This window comes from Cynocephalus volans, chromosome 7 (assembly GCF_027409185.1).
Source record: "Cynocephalus volans isolate mCynVol1 chromosome 7, mCynVol1.pri, whole genome shotgun sequence".
Classification (NCBI taxonomy): Eukaryota; Metazoa; Chordata; class Mammalia; order Dermoptera; family Cynocephalidae; genus Cynocephalus; species Cynocephalus volans.
Genome location: NC_084466.1, coordinates 156,442,220 through 156,459,286, shown reverse-complemented (window position 1 = coordinate 156,459,286; position 17,067 = coordinate 156,442,220). Strand labels below are relative to the sequence as shown.

Here is a 17,067-nt window from a genome sequence, read left to right as displayed (position 1 = left end):
ATGTGTTCCCAGCACACCACGTCAGGGGCATAGGTAGAAGCCACATCGTGCTGGCTCCTGTGTTTTTGACATGTCCCCATTACTTTTTGAGCACTTCCTCTCATTCTGGCATAAAATGCTTTAGGCTATCTTTTACTCCTAGCCCTGGAGTCAGCCATTTATTCTGGTTTTTTTTAATCAGAGAATGGTATTTAGAAGCCAAAGACTAGATGGAGTTTAGCACTTCCCAATACTGAAAATCCATGTTAATTAGTAGTGACAGTTTAAACACAGGTACCAACAGGTGGACAAAATTACAGGACATGCGGGAGATGAAGACATAAGGTCCTGAAGCTAGAAAAGGAATGGGACTGAAGGATAGCACGATTGTTGGAGGACTGTGTGGCAAATTCCGGAGTCCTCAGTTGTTGCGGAGAAAGGCAGTCAACAGGAGGAGAGGCCAAGAGAGCGGTGTGGGATGCTGTGTGCGGCGTTCCCAGGACCAGCAGCGCCCGAACCCACCTGTCAAGGATCACGGAACGAGAACTAGAAAGCCCAGAGCTCAGCAGGAGAGGCTCTCTCCTGCACCATGAGGAACCAGAGTGGGATCAGGGTGGACTTGGACGAGGGTCCCCTGCTCCACTTCTAGGTCACGTGGGGAAGGCACAAAGACAGCCTCACAATGGTTTGCAGGGAAAATGAATTCTGTTCTGAACTTGCAAACAAGGGAAAACCTGAGCATGCAGAGTAGCTTCCTACATGACATCGTGGGCAGCTAGTTTTATTGTCATTTGACCATGAAGAAATTCGTGATGGAGAGGCTCAGTGGCTTGTTGGGGGTCTCTAGATTCCGGTATTGGACTTCAGGCATCTCTACTCTAAAGTCACCTCTTTCTGCCCAAATGCCACCTTACTAGAGGAGGTTTGCTGTTGTCTGCTCTTGTCTGTGTGTAGACGTAGCTTCATGAATTGTTGTTTTGAATATCTCATTATAGTCTGGTATCAGTCGGGATTCTCCAGAGAAACAGAACCAACTGGATCTGTGTTTGTGTGTGTGTGTGTGTGTGTGTGTGTGTGTGTGTGTGTGTGTGTGTGTGTGTGTGTGTGTGTACAGAGAGAGAGAGAAAGAAAGATACTTATTTTAAAGAATTGGATCACGGGATTATGGGGACTGGCAAGTCCAAAATCTGTAGGGCAGGCCAGCAGCTTGGAAATCAGACAGGAGTTGATGTCTTTAGGAAGAATTCCTTGTTTTCCAGGAAATCTTACTTTAGCTCTTCAGGCCTTCAACTGATTGGGTGAGGCCCACCCACACTATCAAGGGTGATCTTTACTTATAGTCGACTGATTATAGATGCTAACCACATCTACAAAACACCTTCACAGCAGCACCTGCATTAGTGTTAATTAACTGGGCAGGGCCGGCCCGTGGCTCACTTGGGAGAGTGTGGTGCTGATAACACCAAGGCTACGGGTTTGGATTCCTATATAGGGATGGCAGGCCCATGGCTCACTTGGGAGAACGTGGTGCTGACATCACCAAGTCAAGGGTTAAGATCCCCTTACTGGCCATCTTTAAAAAAAAAAAAAAAAAAATTAACTGGGCACTGTATCCCAGCCAAGGTGACCCATAAGTCACGACTGTTTTGTCCAGGGCTTAAATTAACTTATCAGAATGATCAAAATGAGCTTTGCCACGCATCAACAGACACCCAGGGAGTCCCACTTCTCCCTCAAGCCTGGGGCACTCCATTTGGGCCATCATGCAACCTGAAAGGATGGTAGCTTGTCTGTGTGGGTGGGAGACAGGGCATGTCAATTTTACCTTATTCGGGTGCAAGGATTACTGGCTGTACAGGTTCCCTGTTTTTCTGAGTCATCATCAACAAAACAGCAGATGCTTAAATAACTGTGAAAAGGCAGACTGCCAAAAAAAAAAAGCGGTAAAAGTCTCCAAAAAAGACTTTAAAAAGTAAGTAAAATATTAAAAAGTAATTAAAGATAGAACTAAAAAGCAAAAGCTAAAATCCATTAAAGCAACGAAGACTTCCGTGAATATGAAACATGAAGTCCGATATCATTAAAGAATCCAGAGAAGGAGATAATGAAATCTGTAAGGAATTAAAAGATCAAATCTTTACATGAAAGAACAATCTTAAAACTGATTAAAAAATAATTTCTTTAAATACTAGAAAGCAATCTTCAAGCACCAAAGGTGGTTTAAATTTAAAAAGATTTTTACTTTATAAAGTATAGCTTATGTTATGTACTATCCACTTTAAATAAAGATTTGAGGAAACCATTACGCAACTGGGCAAAGATAGATTTTTAATAGGCCAGAAATCATTTTGAAAGGCAGAACAATAAAATTAAAATTTAACTGAATGTTTGAGAGCTAAACTTGACTTTGAGCTTCCTGGCAACCAAAGCAAAAATAGAGCATAAGAATCTGTCCATTCCTATTTCAAAACATGTGCTCTCAGTGAGGCAGTATCACCCCCAAAGGGATGAAATTTGTTTCTTGGGGGACAAAAATATCTTATTTTTTTAACATAAAAAACATAGATAAGCATAAAGTATATAAATAGATTGTAATATATCTGTATGATTAAAATTTCATCAGTGATTAGGAAAAAAAAGAATCTAAAGAGTCTCCTTGAAAGGCAATTGTGAAAAAAAGGGTGAGAAACACTGTTTCTGAGTAAAAGGAATACATACATCACTGCATCTAGAGAGGTCAACCTTCCCTCTGGACCCTCACTGCAGAAGGAGTGTATCCAGAAGAAGCTTGATGGGCTAGGGAGCAGTTTTTCCTTGATTATTGTTTTGCAGTCTGTCCCTCGATCTAAAAGGTGAGGAAATTTTGTGTCTACATAAAGAATTTGAGTTCACGCGTTTGTGATTATATTAGCATATTTATAATTTAGGTTAGGAAATTTCTGCAGCATTTTGGTTGTCTTTGTTTTTCCCTCTGTTCAGTGTGGCCCGCGGACTTCCCAGCTCTAGAGGCCAGTGTGGGAAGCATAGTTATAGGGGATTGTGGGGTGGGGATTCCAGCCGGGGTCGTGTAGTGTGAGGATTATCCTGGGAGATCAGAGGAAAACTAGAATCCCAGAAGCCATTCTACGACAAAACTACCATTTTCTGCAGGGCCAGGAACTATTCTTACAGTTTTTGGCAGCCACATGTGCAAGGTGAAATGCTGACTACCCAAAAATGACCCATTGCAGGGGCTAGACTCTATACCTTCCCAGATTGGTGTGCCAATTTGATTATTTTTAGAATTGTGGAAAATATCCAGTTTCTAACATACTCAACAGAGGATGAATATTTTTCTTGGTGAAAGAGTAAGGATTTACCAAGAAAAAAATCCATATTCACACATGTCTGCAGTTTTTGGGGGTGGACTGAATATTTACAAGCATGGATAAACTGAGGAACAGCTCTGCAGCAAGAGAAAGACCCTCCAAGCTTCTGGGGTTTTGCAGCAGTCTCCTTGCAGGCCTGGTGAGACGGACAGAGGGGCTACATAAGTGCTTATGATTCAAACACGGTGCAAAGAACAGAGCTGAGACCCCTAACACTGACCCCATGGTCTTCCTTGTTTCTTGCCACCTCAGATCCAGGCTGCTAGGCCGCAGAGAAAGCTCTGAAGTCTGGATGACTCTCAAGTTAAATCACACACCCCACTAAAAGAGCCCTCTCTCAAATCAGCAGCTGAAAAGGAGGCAGAAATGCTGTGCAGCCAGAGAGCCGTCGGTCAGGTAAGGGCAGAAAGCTTCACCAGGAGCTCTGCTCTGGCCTGTCAGGACATGCAGACACACCTAGGGACAGGGATGCTTCCTCTCTGGGCTCCAAATCAGAGACAATTAAACAGAGGTGATTCAAAACTGTGTTTGAGGAAGACATGTACATATATAAATGTGCATCACAAAGCTCCTTAAGAAAGCTCAACAGAAACAGCAGCATTTGCATTTTACATTAAAGGATGAAAACATGTCAGATGTTGTGAGTCTTTTTAAATAACATTTTATTTTTCATTGTCAATGATTAACTTTTGAACCTACTGGGAGAGTATCATGATTACAGTGAATAAAAAAATATAGAAGATAGAATACAAACATTAGGTTATACAAAGTTAGTTTTTTAAAAAAGTCATTGTCCACCAATATTTTCAGGACGTTGGAGTGCTGAAAAAAAATTTCATTTGTTGTTGTTTTTACATTTCCAGCAGTTAAAAATTAAGAACACATATTGAGAATCATTTGCAGATGCCTATTACAATAAACGTAAGGACCACAAAAATTAAAACAAGTTCTAAGAACCATCATATATACAAATTTCTATACAGAATGAGGACACAAAGAACTCACCCAATTAAAACTGTCTCTTATGGTATACATATTCCTTTAAAAAAAAAAACGAAAATTTATCTTCCTATATTCATGTTTATTTTTCAATTTGATCCAGTATTCCTAATGGTTTTTCCACTCCATAAATTAGTGACTGTTCAGTAGTTGAGAAATACACTATTTTAAATTATACCAAGGGAATTCAGGAACTTCCCTAAAAGGATTGAACTTAATGGCCTGATGTAGGTTGAAGATACACTCAACCAACAAAAAGTCCAGCTGCAACAAGGAGGGAGTTGATAAAACATGCCATGAGAGTGGGCCAGGGCTTTGGCCTGTAGAGAGAATATGAGAATCGTACACCTCATTACAACACAGCATCTCAAGGGTGATGTTTTAACTTCCCCTACCTCGCTAAACTCAGATCAGTTGAGCTCTTTGCTAATACAAATCATCTGACACAAAAAGAAAGGATGTTGGGCAAGACTTAGGCTCTCTCAAAAGCTGACACCCTCCAAGGCCCCCGACTTTGATAAACACAGCAATGCGTCGCAGACCCACACCCACCTTGCTCCGTGATGCTAAAGGCCGCTTACACTGTGGCTAGAAACGAGCATCTTTGAAGGGAAGGCAACTGCACTGAATGTTAGACATCACAGGCCCGAAGAGGCAAAGAGCAGATGCAGAGGGCGGTGTGGGTGACGGGGAGAGAGGACAGCTTGCTCTTTCCGGAGTCTTGCTGCTTTCACTGCACAATCCCAGAGTCCACCGAGGTCTGCTTGCGAGTCGTCTTTGGAGGCGGAGGAGGCGGAGTTTTGCTGGGCAGTGGAGGTGGCAGGTGCTAGAAGACATGAGTACCAGGAAGACGTCACATAACTGATGCTCTGTCGGGAAAGACAGGCTCCAGGGGGATCCCACCTGGCATGGCAGCTGTGATGGAAAGTTAAGCTGCAGACCCTGGGCCAAAATTGCCCTCTCAATGTGATTTGGGCTCCGTTCTGTCTGACTTGGGGCTGGCAGGTCTGCTACACTCAAGACTGGGCTGCCAGCAGCCGCAGACCCTTCTGACATCTGAGCACTTTTCGCAAACTCTGCACAGCCCCTGAGAAGTACAACCACTGCTCTGCACGGCTGTTTTAAATCCAAGTGCTATTGATCTAGCTATTGATTTATTGTCCAAGGGACAGGCATGTCCTTGTAGACACTCTGCAGTGGTGAGATGAGAGACCCTCCCTCCCTTGCCTTCTGAACTGAGAGCAAAGGTCAGCACACTTTTCCTGGAAAAGGCCAGATAGTAAATACTTTCAGCTTTGCAGGCCACGTGGTCTCGGTTGTGGCTCCTCAATTCTGCTGTTGCAACTGGAACAGCCACAGACAGTCTGCAAAGAACTGGCGCAGCGATGTGTCAGTAAAACTTATTTACAAAAACAGGTGGCTGGCTGGATTTAACCCGTGGGCCATAGATTGCCTTAAATTTCAAGAAAGAACATGAATTTACAACTGCAAAGACAACAGATAAAACCTCTGCTTAGTGGGCCTGCTGGGGTGTGAATGAAAGGGCGGCCTTTTGTGGCTTTCGGTGCCCTTGTGCCCATCACAGACACCTGATGAGCAGTAGATGTTCTGGAGATAGAGGTGGACCAAGCGGGTAAATAAATGAGTGAACAAATACATGAGCGAATAAATGAAAAAAACAAACAAGTAAACAACTGACTGAGCAAATGGATTGGGGAAAGATGAGCACACTGGAGGGAGAACGAACCGAAATGAAAATATCCAGCTCCACGGTAGGAGATTTTTACCAGCCTCTCAGTGCAGGTTTGCATTTAGCTGAATGTGAGAAAAGAAGTTTCAAGGACAGAACAGTGACGCAGTAGTCTCTCACTCACTGCCCAAATTTCCTCCTGATTCACAGGCAAGTAAATACAAAAATGACCTAGTGCTTAACATGGAAAGGAGAATAAATGAGAAAAATAGAAGTGATATCATGATATTTAGACATTATAAAAAGGAAAGTAAAATAATAGGCTTGTAAGTCTTTTCAAGGTTGGTAAGAATAGTTAAAAGAAACACCTATTTCGAGGGCTGATAAAATTGCTTGTTCACATATGAAAGCCACACTGATAAGCCACCTAGTTGAGCCAACCTAACTCGAGGGTCAGACTAACACGGTCTGATACAAACACAATGCTACAGGTGCTCTTGGTGGCAACAGGAGAAGGTCAGGCTTATCACCATTAAGCAAAATAATAGCTCAGACTACTGGTCATAAGAACCGTTTTGAAAGAAATGACAGCATAAAGTGGCAACAACTGGAGAGAGAGTTGCCTACAAGCTTGGGGTCAATCAATAAGAGTGACAAGAGGATATCGATCATCCCCCATGGCAGACAAATGATCATTATCCTAAAACCACTCTCAGGGCCTGTGCAAAGGGAGGCACCCCCAGAAACGCACCTGCTTCCAATTAATTCTGACACGCTGACCCCAAGCGTGCCCCCTGAACACACTCTCGTGCTGCAAGCAAATTAAATGAGAAACAAATAGCAGAGAGACTTGGGTCATGAATCTAATTGAATCCAAACTCCCTACATAAATCGAGCCAAAGTGAGTACATGTTAGTCCTTTACTTAATCAACCACACACGGCATCCGTAACTAAGAATGATGCATCTAAGAAACGGAGACAATTAAATGTTACCCCTGAGTTGATCTGTAACAAAAATGGAATTGGTCATCTTTTCAAGTTCAGAATCTTCAGAACACTTGTAAGAATAGGGAGACCTGGGGAACACTCCAACTTTTCCAATAAAATAAAGACACGAAAATAAAGATATGATTAAGTCATTAGGAAAACAAAAGCCCAACCAACCCAATGTTCTCGCTGGACTCCGAGTCTCCTTTCATCCTAACGTGTAGTCAAAAGTGCCCGGGGACGCCGGCGTGACATTTCTGTACTGCAACGAACCACTCCAGCCTCCTGGAAAGCCCTCTTCAGAGGGTAGCCTGGTCCCTTCTCCAGAGCCTGTTCCCCACCGTGGCGTCTCTGGGGACAGGGTGCCTGCCTAAATGGCACTTCAGCTCAGAAGAGCCATCTGTCCTTTCAATATGAGAAGTCCCACTGCTTGTTCAGTTTTCTTATAAAAAAGAAATAATCAAATACATACACTGTGAATAACCGCTCTCTCTCTCACTCCTCTCGTAAGAGAGATGATAACCTTGCAAAGCACTCAGTGAAAGTCTCCATAAAAAAGAAAAAGGAAAAAAATAAATAAATAAAAAGAAACGGCATGTAGAATTTATATTGTTTATCAAGGGGGAAAAAACCGTGCCTCACTGTTAGGAAAAAGCCACGGTCAGCTAACAGTCTCACATCTCCAGCACTCTATAGGAGTGCCGTGGCCTTGTCATTACTTTACAGAGGCTGGACAGCAACAGATGTGACCAGCTACATGAACAGGAGCAGATTTTACCCTTCAGACTGCACTGCTTTAATTTCCCAAGGCTGTGAATAGTGTGGCCTGGGGACTGATGAACCTGCGAACGGATGTGCCTGCCACTGAGTAGACCATACATGTGCTTCATCCCCACGCATGGTGACCTCGGCCCGCACGCGTGATTGACAGCCTGAAGAACCAGGAGAGGAATGTGGTGCACCTAAAAAGAATGTTTCTAGAACTGTCCACTGATAACAGAGGCTGTCCACTGGTTTTAATGGCTTTCTACAACTTTTAGCTAATATTTGCATTAGCAGGCAGGCCCAGAGACCTGTATTAACAGCCAGGATTAATGAGCACAACAGAATTTCCAAAGGGGTACCAGCCCTGGGACCGTGCTGAAGAGGGATCTGAGCTGGCTATTCACGCTTATGAGGCCAGCACCCCAAACCCAAACGGGGAGGGCTCTCAGGGCTGGCAGCACAGTGAGGTGGGTGGCCATGCCCAGTCTAAAAGCGAAACCCGGCTTTTCCTGCAGATTCTCTGTGCAGCCAGTGCCAGTCTCCACCCAGGAGCTGCCAGCAGGAGGGCGATGCCACCTGGGGAACTGCTTGGATATGAGCCACTCAAGGGCTGAGCGTGTCTAGCAGGAGCACACTGACCATTTGGGGCAATAGTGGCGAACTTCTTAAAAATAAAAAAAAGCTACTTCTCGAAATCAAACTTTCACAGGAATTCCACCTCTACTGGAATGACCTCCGTGGCGATGGCAACCATTTGGAACTTTTATCCCTCTCTTCCTTGTTCCAAAGCACAATACTAAAATGTGCTTTTTGATGCAGTTATTGATAATCATGCAGAACCATAGGTCTTACATACCACTTTGACATCTTTTGTCAAAATCAAATCTAAGCCATCATATGCTTTTTCTCATGTGCTCACTGGCCCAAAGGAAACCCGCTAACATCTGGAATAAGGGATCCCTACTTTGTGGATGGCAAGCAATTAAAAACCCATGCTCCTGATTCCCCACTTACCCTCTGGTGTGGAGGAGGGGGCGGAGGGGGAGGCGAGCTGATCAAGTCCTGGTTTTCCATCAAATTCCCATAATCTCCCATGCTGCCTTTGAGAGGCAGAGGGGGCGGAACGTCGGCCACATCCATCCCAGTCATGCCGTTCAACTCGAAACCTGGAAAACCAGGATCTGCTTAAAATCAGACCAACATCCCCACAGAGCCAGACTGCTCACATCACACACAGCTGCTCAGTGTTCTCTCTCCAAGTGGCAGAGACGAGCAGAGAACATGGGATCCCCTCCTAATAGCAATGTTCTAGAAAGAGAATAGCAAATATCATATGCAAACTACATCCAGAACTTAATGTAGAGGACTCTTAAAGCAAATGTACTTCACAGGGCCTGGTTTTCCAAAGCCTTGCGGTTTCAAATACTGACCTTGTGGAGGACTGGAAATTTTCCTCAGGCTATAAAGTCTCTGGTGTAAGATAAAGATTTGTGGCACAGCAAGGTTGCTGGCTCAAGGACAGACTAGTTACTGATTGAAATGTAAAGATACTGAGAAATTGCAGTAAGAAGGAATGTTTGCTAGGATCAAGCTTTTGTTGATAGGACCACTTAATTGTCCACTAGAATGTCATCTGGCTTGTTTCACTGAAAGTTACCAGCCTATATTGTTAAACTATAACCCCACCTATGTTCTCTTCCTGTAACTTCCTGGTCTGGAAAATAAATGCAGGAAGACAACCCAATTCGGGGTTAATTTTCCCAAGGAAGGGATTCCTCTCGCTGGAGGTTTCTGGGGAAGTTAACCACTTTGGGGCTTCTCAATGCTCAGAAGAGATGGGCTTTGAGTAATCCTTTGTGGCTCCGTCACCAAGGGGAAGTGGGGTGACAAATCCACGGGGGGCAAAGCAACAACTTAAAAGGAGGCATCAATCCACTGTAAAAACAGCAATGTCAACCCAGCCCCTTCTGATCCCCTCCTGGGACCCCTCTGCCTCCATGGCATCTGAGCAGCTGGGGGTGACGGGACTGTCCGCTGCTGTTCTCAAAGCCCACCTGGGGTCTGTGGTCAGCCTCTGCAGTTATCACCTGGAGAGCTTCACTGAACGAAGTCTAATAACATAACCGAACAGCAGCCGCCGCCTCTCCAGCCACTCTCCACGGGAAAACCCACAACTGTATGAAATGAAGTCAGCAGCAGCAGTCACCGTGGCCGTTGCTTTAAGTAAGCCAAGGGGAGGTACAATTGGTTTTTCAAGTAAACTGAAAAAGTAGCGGTTGTCAAATGGAGGGCTAATCATTAAGGCAGGAAATTTTCTCAACCCTTGTTGAGCCTCTTAGAAATAATTTGTTTTCTTTTATATTAAAGAGAGGAAAACTGGCATTTTTATTGATGGCCTGGTCTCTTTTGGAGTGTTCCCCAACGATCCATCTGATGAAAAATTGCTCATTAGGAAGTTGCTTCCTAGGAAGTGGGTTGCGTCCGTTTACATGGAAGTGTTGCCATAGAATCCAGGGGAGCAGAGAAGACGGCCTCTGCTGGTGACTGTCCTCGTGACTGGTCCCTGTGTTTTTGATTTATTGGAATAAGATATACATGACATCAAAGTTGCCACTTTAACCATCTTTTAGTGTACAATTTGGTGGCGTTGATTACACAGAACGTGTATCTATTTTCAAAACATTTTCATCACCTAAAACAGGAAGTCTGTACCCAGGCAGTGGTAACTCCACACCACTCTCTCCCTCCAGCCCCCGCTAACCTCTATGTTACTTTCTGTCTGTATGAATTTGCCTGTTCCAGATATTTCATATAAGTGCAATCACGTGATATATTTGTCCTGTTGTGACAGGCTTATTCCACCTTTTGGCTCTTGTGAGTGACGCTGCTGTGAACATTCACATACGAGAATCTGTTTGAGTCCGTTTTCAATTCTTTGCGCAACAGACCTAGGAATAGAACTGCTATATCATAGATGATTCTATGTTTAATTTTTGAGGAGTCACCAAACTGTTTTCTGCCACAGCAGCAATGATGCCTGTTTTAAATATTTTTTTTAAATTTAAGAAATATTTTTAGATCATGTAGCTCTAGTATAAAGATGTGAAGATGCACTACCCAGAGACTACACCCGCCCAGCCCCCAGGACACTCTGCTTACTCCATCCAGCTCCATCCATCCTCTCCTGCAGCCACAGCCTCCGCCATCTGACGTTCTGCACAACCACTACCGCTCCCCCTCCAGCAAGGAGAAAATCCAGTGCGAAGGACGACCATCCGATGCCTGGCACAGCCCACTCACGGGGCACGGCGCCCTACTGCTCGGACCCCTCCCTCTGGCCACAGGGAGGAGACTGGGCTCCCCTGTTCTGCTGCCGCCCTCACTCCCTGCCTCCTTCCTCCTCCCAAGATTTCTCCTCTCTGATGGGTCTGAATTTAGTGGGGAAAAGCTGGTTACCAAATGCTGTGGGTTGTATGGTGTCCCTCCAAAATTTGGACCTCTGAAGTCCACTCAGAACCTCAGAATGTGACCTTATTTGGAAACAGGGTCCTTACAGATGTAATTAGTTCAGGTCTTAGCAGATGTAATCAATTCAGGATCTGCAGACAAAATCATTCTGGAGTTATGGTGGACCCTAAATGCAGACTCCACAGCCTGTCCAGGAGACACTCACATCAAGTCAGGTGCTTATCCAAACTCTCTTGATCTGCTGCAAGCGGAGGATGTGGTTCTAACTTTAGAGACTTCCATCAAAGGGGAAGTCACAGGACAGCGCTGTGAATGCAAATGTGGAAAACGTTCCACTTACTGGACTGCAAACTGAAGCTGAGCTTGGCCCGTGGCGTGACCGGAGGGGGTGTTTGCTGGGAGGACGGTGACGATGGGGACACCGAGAAGCGCCTTTCACTTCCAATGACGTTGATCACCTGGCTCTTCGGTCTCTGGGGACGCAGGGGACTTATCTACATTGGAGGGACAGAAAGAGCACACAGTTAGGATCTGTTAAGGGCTGAGTCATGTCTCCTCTGAAATTCATATGTTGAAGCCTTAACCTCTTCAGAATGTTACCTTATGTGGAAATAGGGTATTTGCAGATGATCAAGTTAAGATGAGGTCATTAGGGGGGCCCTAATCCAACATGACCGATGTCTTTATAAAAAAGGGAAATTTGGACACAGACACGCACACAGGAAGATCATCACTTGAAGATAAAAGCAGAGGTCAGGGTCATGCTCTTATGAGCCAAGAAACACCAAAGATCACCGGCAAATCACCAGAAGCTCAGAGATGGCATGGAACAGACTCTCCCTCACAGCCTCGAAGGAAGCAACCCTGCCAACCCCTTGAATGTGGACTTCCAGCTCTGAGAACCGAGAGGACACATTCCTGTTGTTTAAGCCACCGAGTGGGTGTGTGGTTCTTGGCTACAGCAGTGGCAGTACCCCACTAACACAGGGTCTCACAACAATCTGTTCACACAGTGGGGGGCAGACAGCACGTTGCAGGTTTCCCGAACATAAATGCAGAATGGCAGAGCACTGTTGCAAGCCATCCACATGTCAGTGAGAACACAGGGAGCCTCTGAAGGGTCCAGAACATAATAAATGACCTGCTCAGCTCTCAGAACTCCCCAGGCCTTCTCTTAATATTCTGGTCTTCCTTGGCGTGTACGTGAAAGTCTAGAATCTTGCTGAAGGATTTCCTTCATTCCTTTCCCTTGCTTCTCCTCTCATGCTATGTCATTACCAGGCGGGAATCTTTGCCTCTGCTTCTCCCTGCCTTTTTCCTGCTCTTCTCTTTGGATGCACTTGACGTTTTCCCTATGTTTGTTACACCAGTAAATTTTGTTTATTTATTACTTACAACCTGGTCTCAGATCATTGGACTTGGGGAACACAAGCACTTACAAAATTGAGGTAGCAGTAATTAGATATTAACCCAGCCACAAAGGAGGAGCTGAGATGTCCCCCCAGAAAGGGCAGGTGGACGGCAGATCCAGGGTTGGGGATTTCTGGGCCTGGTGGGTGGGCCGTGCTGGTTTGGCTGCAACAGAGCACGTGGCTGTGGCGTCTACCCTACATTAGTCTCCAAAGCCAGGGCCAGTCTGGAGGCTACTAAGACTGGGAGGAGGAGATGAGAGCCTGGCTTGGGAGGCAGGTTTAGGCCCTCTGATGGGTGAATGATATAGGCTCATAGCCAACCGACCTGCTTCCAGAATTATCCTGCGCTGATGGGGGGGATCCTGGCACTCAGGCATCTGCAGAAAGGGCTGGGTTCCAGCAGCCCAGCTGCTGTGGGCAATCTGGGCATACCTGGTTAAGTTTTGGGCCCTCTGAGGATGAGTGTGCATACAGGCAGGTGGCAATAGGGACTCAGGGACCATTTAGGTGCAGCTCCCATCTCTCCCTGCCCATCCCCTACTAGGCACACTCCCATTCAGAGAGCAAAAGGAGGCTTTCCTGGTGAGATGCAAATTGCAGCTGCAGGCCCCAGCTCAGAGAGGCTCAGCTAAAGGTCATGAAATCGTGGATGATGCAAATGAAGCTGGCAGCTGAACCAGCCCCACGGAGGGAGAGGGGGAACCTCTGCAGACGCTCCCATAGGCCGGTGGGGGTAGGGCGGCAATGGTAAGGCCAGGAGGCCTAGGGGACACTAGGAGGCACTGATGTTGCCCCCAGGGAGTGGGCTGCTGCTTCTGCTGCAGTGAACCCCTCTTCTTGGCCCTCTCACCCACCTGCTCTGCCCTGTGGCAAGTGGCTGGTTACAGGCACACGGGGTGGCCTGTGTATGAAACTCCAGGTGGCTGACTCTGTCTGCACAGACGTGGCCAGCACCATCCCCTGAAGGAAGCCCCTTTGTGGATAGACAGGTAGCTGGGCTGGACCAAGTGGGAGGTCAGGATTCCTGGCCTCCTGGTGCTGCAGCTGTGGTCAATCTGAGACATGGTCAGATGCTGACGGTGACGTCAAGGTTCTGTGCTCCGACTTTGGTGACTTCCTGTGGATTTGCTGAGGGCACCAGGGACGGGCTGTAGGGAAGCCCACATGGTGCTATGCCCGGCCCTGTCTTTTGCAGGTGTCTTTGCAGGGACACTGGGCCACCACTGGGAGGGACAGAAATTGTACTGGAATGGCTCAGAACCTGCTATGTCCTTGGACTTCTTTTCACACAACTCAGTTGTGATCAAGTCTACCACTTGATGCAACTTCTCTGAGGCCCTGATTTAACATCTTAAAGTGGAGCTTAAATTAAAATGTACGAAAGACTTGCCTGGTGTCTGGCACTTAGTGAATATTCAAAATTGCTTAATTCCCCCACCTAGTTATGATGCTTTGAGACTTGAGAACTACTTGGGGCTTGAGAGAAGGAGCTCTTGACTGGCCCTGCAGGGGTTGCTGGCATCTCATCTTCCTGGAACAGGGGACAGAGAAGGGGGGACGGCTCATCAGAAGTCTCTTAATCCCACTGCTTGAGGCCCAGCGCCTGGGCACTGAACTCCAGCCTCTGGCCAGGGCTTTCTCTGGGCCACCGTCAGGCTGCCCTGAAACATTTTGGGCCAGCTGCGGTCACAGCACACATCCAAAGGCCTCCTTGAAGACCACGACATGGCTCTGGCATCTGCCTCCCACCTCCAAACAACCAAGCGACATGTGACCACTGTCTGAGTGGCACACAGTCTGTATGGAATGTACCCTCTGCTTTCAGATACAAACAAGCAATGAAGTGTGTCATTAAAAGGTGGTCCCATCTGAGCCCTTTGATCAAGCAGCCCTTAATCAGAGCCATGATGGCACCGGCTGGTCGTGGGCTGTCACTCTTGGCCACTGCACAAGCAATGTCCATCGTTTTTAGGGAAGGCAGCAACAGCTCCGCGCCTGACTCCCCTTTAAAGCTGACAGCCTGTGAGAACCTCCTCTACTTTTGTTTCCAGTCTACCACTAGCACTTTCTGAATCAAGTTCACCCCAGAAGCAGTCTGTGCCTCATTTTGCACTCCCAAACCCTGCTGTGCGCTTCTGGGAGGATCACCCCCAGGCCCAGCCCCAGGATGACAGCGTGCTTCACAATTCCGTGACCGCTACCTGCCCAGGACTGAGAAGTGACCGAGATTCGCTGGGACCCGCTTTTAATGTTGACTCACCAGCACGCGGCATGTTAAGTCCCCCTAAGTCCTTCTGAAAGGTGGCTGCCAGACATAAACGCGGAGGAGATGAGGCAGGGGAGGGCTGCACAGGACCGAGTCCAGCTGGTGGAACCCGGGGGAAGGGGCTTTTGGATTCCAGCTGAGCAGATTATAGCACTTGGGCAGTGAATGTGGCTCAGAGATTTCAGGGAAGAATGCAGGAAGGGCTCCAGCTGATGTGGAGGAGTCTTTCCTGACAACAAAAGCATTCCTGAGCATCTTCCAAGATGTTGGCACGTACATGGGAACCAAGTCCAAGAGAGCTGCAGAGAGCCTGGAATTGTGCGGGCCCTGCTGGCTGTGCCCCTTTGGAAGGGAAGACGAAGGAAGACAAGCGTCCTCCAGAGAAAAGCAAAGTTTACCTGCAACTCCGATTGCTCTACAGCGTCGGGCCACTCGGGTGGGGTTGAGGGGAGCCCGGGTTTTCAAGTTACCATGTAACAGCACACTCGGTCAAATCCAATTGACAGCCCCATTGACTAAATGTGCAGCACATGTAGGTCCCAGGAACTTGTGCAGAGTGAGGAGACCATCCCCGGTAAGTTACCGTTTCCGAAAGGATCACAGCCTCAGCCTGCTGGAGGGGAGCGTCGGCCGCTTTAAATTCCTTCTCAAATATCTCCTGGTGCTTGCTGTTCCTTTTCTCCTTCTTCTTGTCCTTCTTGTCCTTATCCAGGTCATCCTTGTCCAGCTTATCCTGGGACCTGGAGTGCATTTTCTTTGGCAGGAGAGGCTCCAACGCAAACCTGAAGGAAACGGTTCTGTAAGTCAATAGCGTCTTTATAAGAGATTAATTGCTTTTCACCCTGCAGGTATGTGTAGAGCCACTCACAATCCATCTAAGCTCCTTGACTTTTATAAGGAAAGGAATGATTTAAAAAGGGAATTGGGTGGAGGGGGACTTCAGATACATAGCAATGAATTGTAAGGACTGTGTTTGGATCCCAAAAGAGACAAACTGGGAAAAGACAGAACACGTGTAGGACAGTATGGCACATGTGAAGTCTGACCGGACCTCTGAAGACGGCACTAAGGAATTACTGTTGCCGTACGACGGTAGGATGGTATTTTGGATATATATCAAAAGGGGAGGTCTCGCCTTTTATAGACTTACACTGAAATACTCAACAAATGCACTGGCGCAAAATAGGCAGATGCCAATGCAAAGAAATTTCTGGTACCTTAATTCTCACCAAGTTTCTCTGATGACAGATATATCGGTTGCTTCCATGTGGGAGCCCTTGACAGGCGAGAATTCTACCACTGAATCACCAATGCTGAGGTCATGTGGGAGCCCTTGGGATGGCTCAGTCAGAAGCAAGCCGATGCCAGCTCACAGGTATCTGGAGATGCTTTCAGGTTTTCAGCCGAGAACTGAGCTAGACACAGAGCTGGGTTCTAGCTGTGCCATGTGCTGGTGACCCTCAATGTCCTCTTAATCTCTGGGAGCTTGATGGTCTCATTTACAAAACGTAATGAGGTCACCCCCACTGTTCTGTCTACTGCCACCAAACAGCTGGTGTGAAACATGTTCACGGTTAGACTACTGAGTAGATGGAGGTTGGACTAGTTTGCTACTTTAACACAGGATGGTATATGCTCCTCGTTTCTCGTCCTAGTGAGTCACCTCAGACAGAAAATGAAATGGGTCCAGTTCTGAGACAGGAATCTCACCCCCTGCAGCTCCTGCTGTAAGGAAAAGCTAGGAGAGAGGCCGGCATGAATGAAGGCAGGAACACACCTTAAAACCTTCCAGCAGAACTCACACGTAAAGTACTGCTGCTATTAGGATTTTATATTTTCTAAGTATAGCACAGGAAAATGGTATTTGAAAAGAGATATGGTCTCTTAAAAGGAGTTACAGTCTTAGCTACTCAGGAGAAAAATCCTGTATTGTGATTTCTGATAAAAGCATCTTTAAGATCTGTGGTCTCCACATCAGTTCCATACAGTCACAAGATGGAAAATGGGAAACCAAGAGGGTTCACAGGAGCTGCCTGCCCCTTAGCTGCCCAGTGTCCAGGCAGTGCCCCAAGCCAGGTGGCTGAGCTGGGCCCACCCTGCCCTTGGGAGCTCCCAGCCCTCGTGGCAACCCC

The 17,067-nt window shown here is 46.7% G+C and overlaps 1 protein-coding gene across 4 annotated transcripts in view; it reads right to left on the bottom strand.

Moving 5' to 3' along the window:
• Positions 1 to 4,418: 4,418 nt before the first annotated feature.
• Positions 4,419 to 17,067, bottom strand: part of DOCK1 (dedicator of cytokinesis 1) — a 489,712-nt gene continuing 477,063 nt past the window's right edge. For all 4 annotated transcript variants that reach the window (XM_063103414.1, XM_063103416.1, XM_063103415.1 and 1 more), the window contains 4 exons: positions 15,519 to 15,717; positions 11,598 to 11,751; positions 8,804 to 8,955; positions 4,419 to 5,172 (listed from right to left, as the gene is read on the bottom strand). In XM_063103414.1, the coding sequence (XP_062959484.1) occupies positions 5,077 to 5,172; positions 8,804 to 8,955; positions 11,598 to 11,751; positions 15,519 to 15,717 (601 nt within the window). In that variant the 3' untranslated portion in view covers positions 4,419 to 5,076. The remainder of the gene's footprint in view (positions 5,173 to 8,803; positions 8,956 to 11,597; positions 11,752 to 15,518; positions 15,718 to 17,067) is intronic.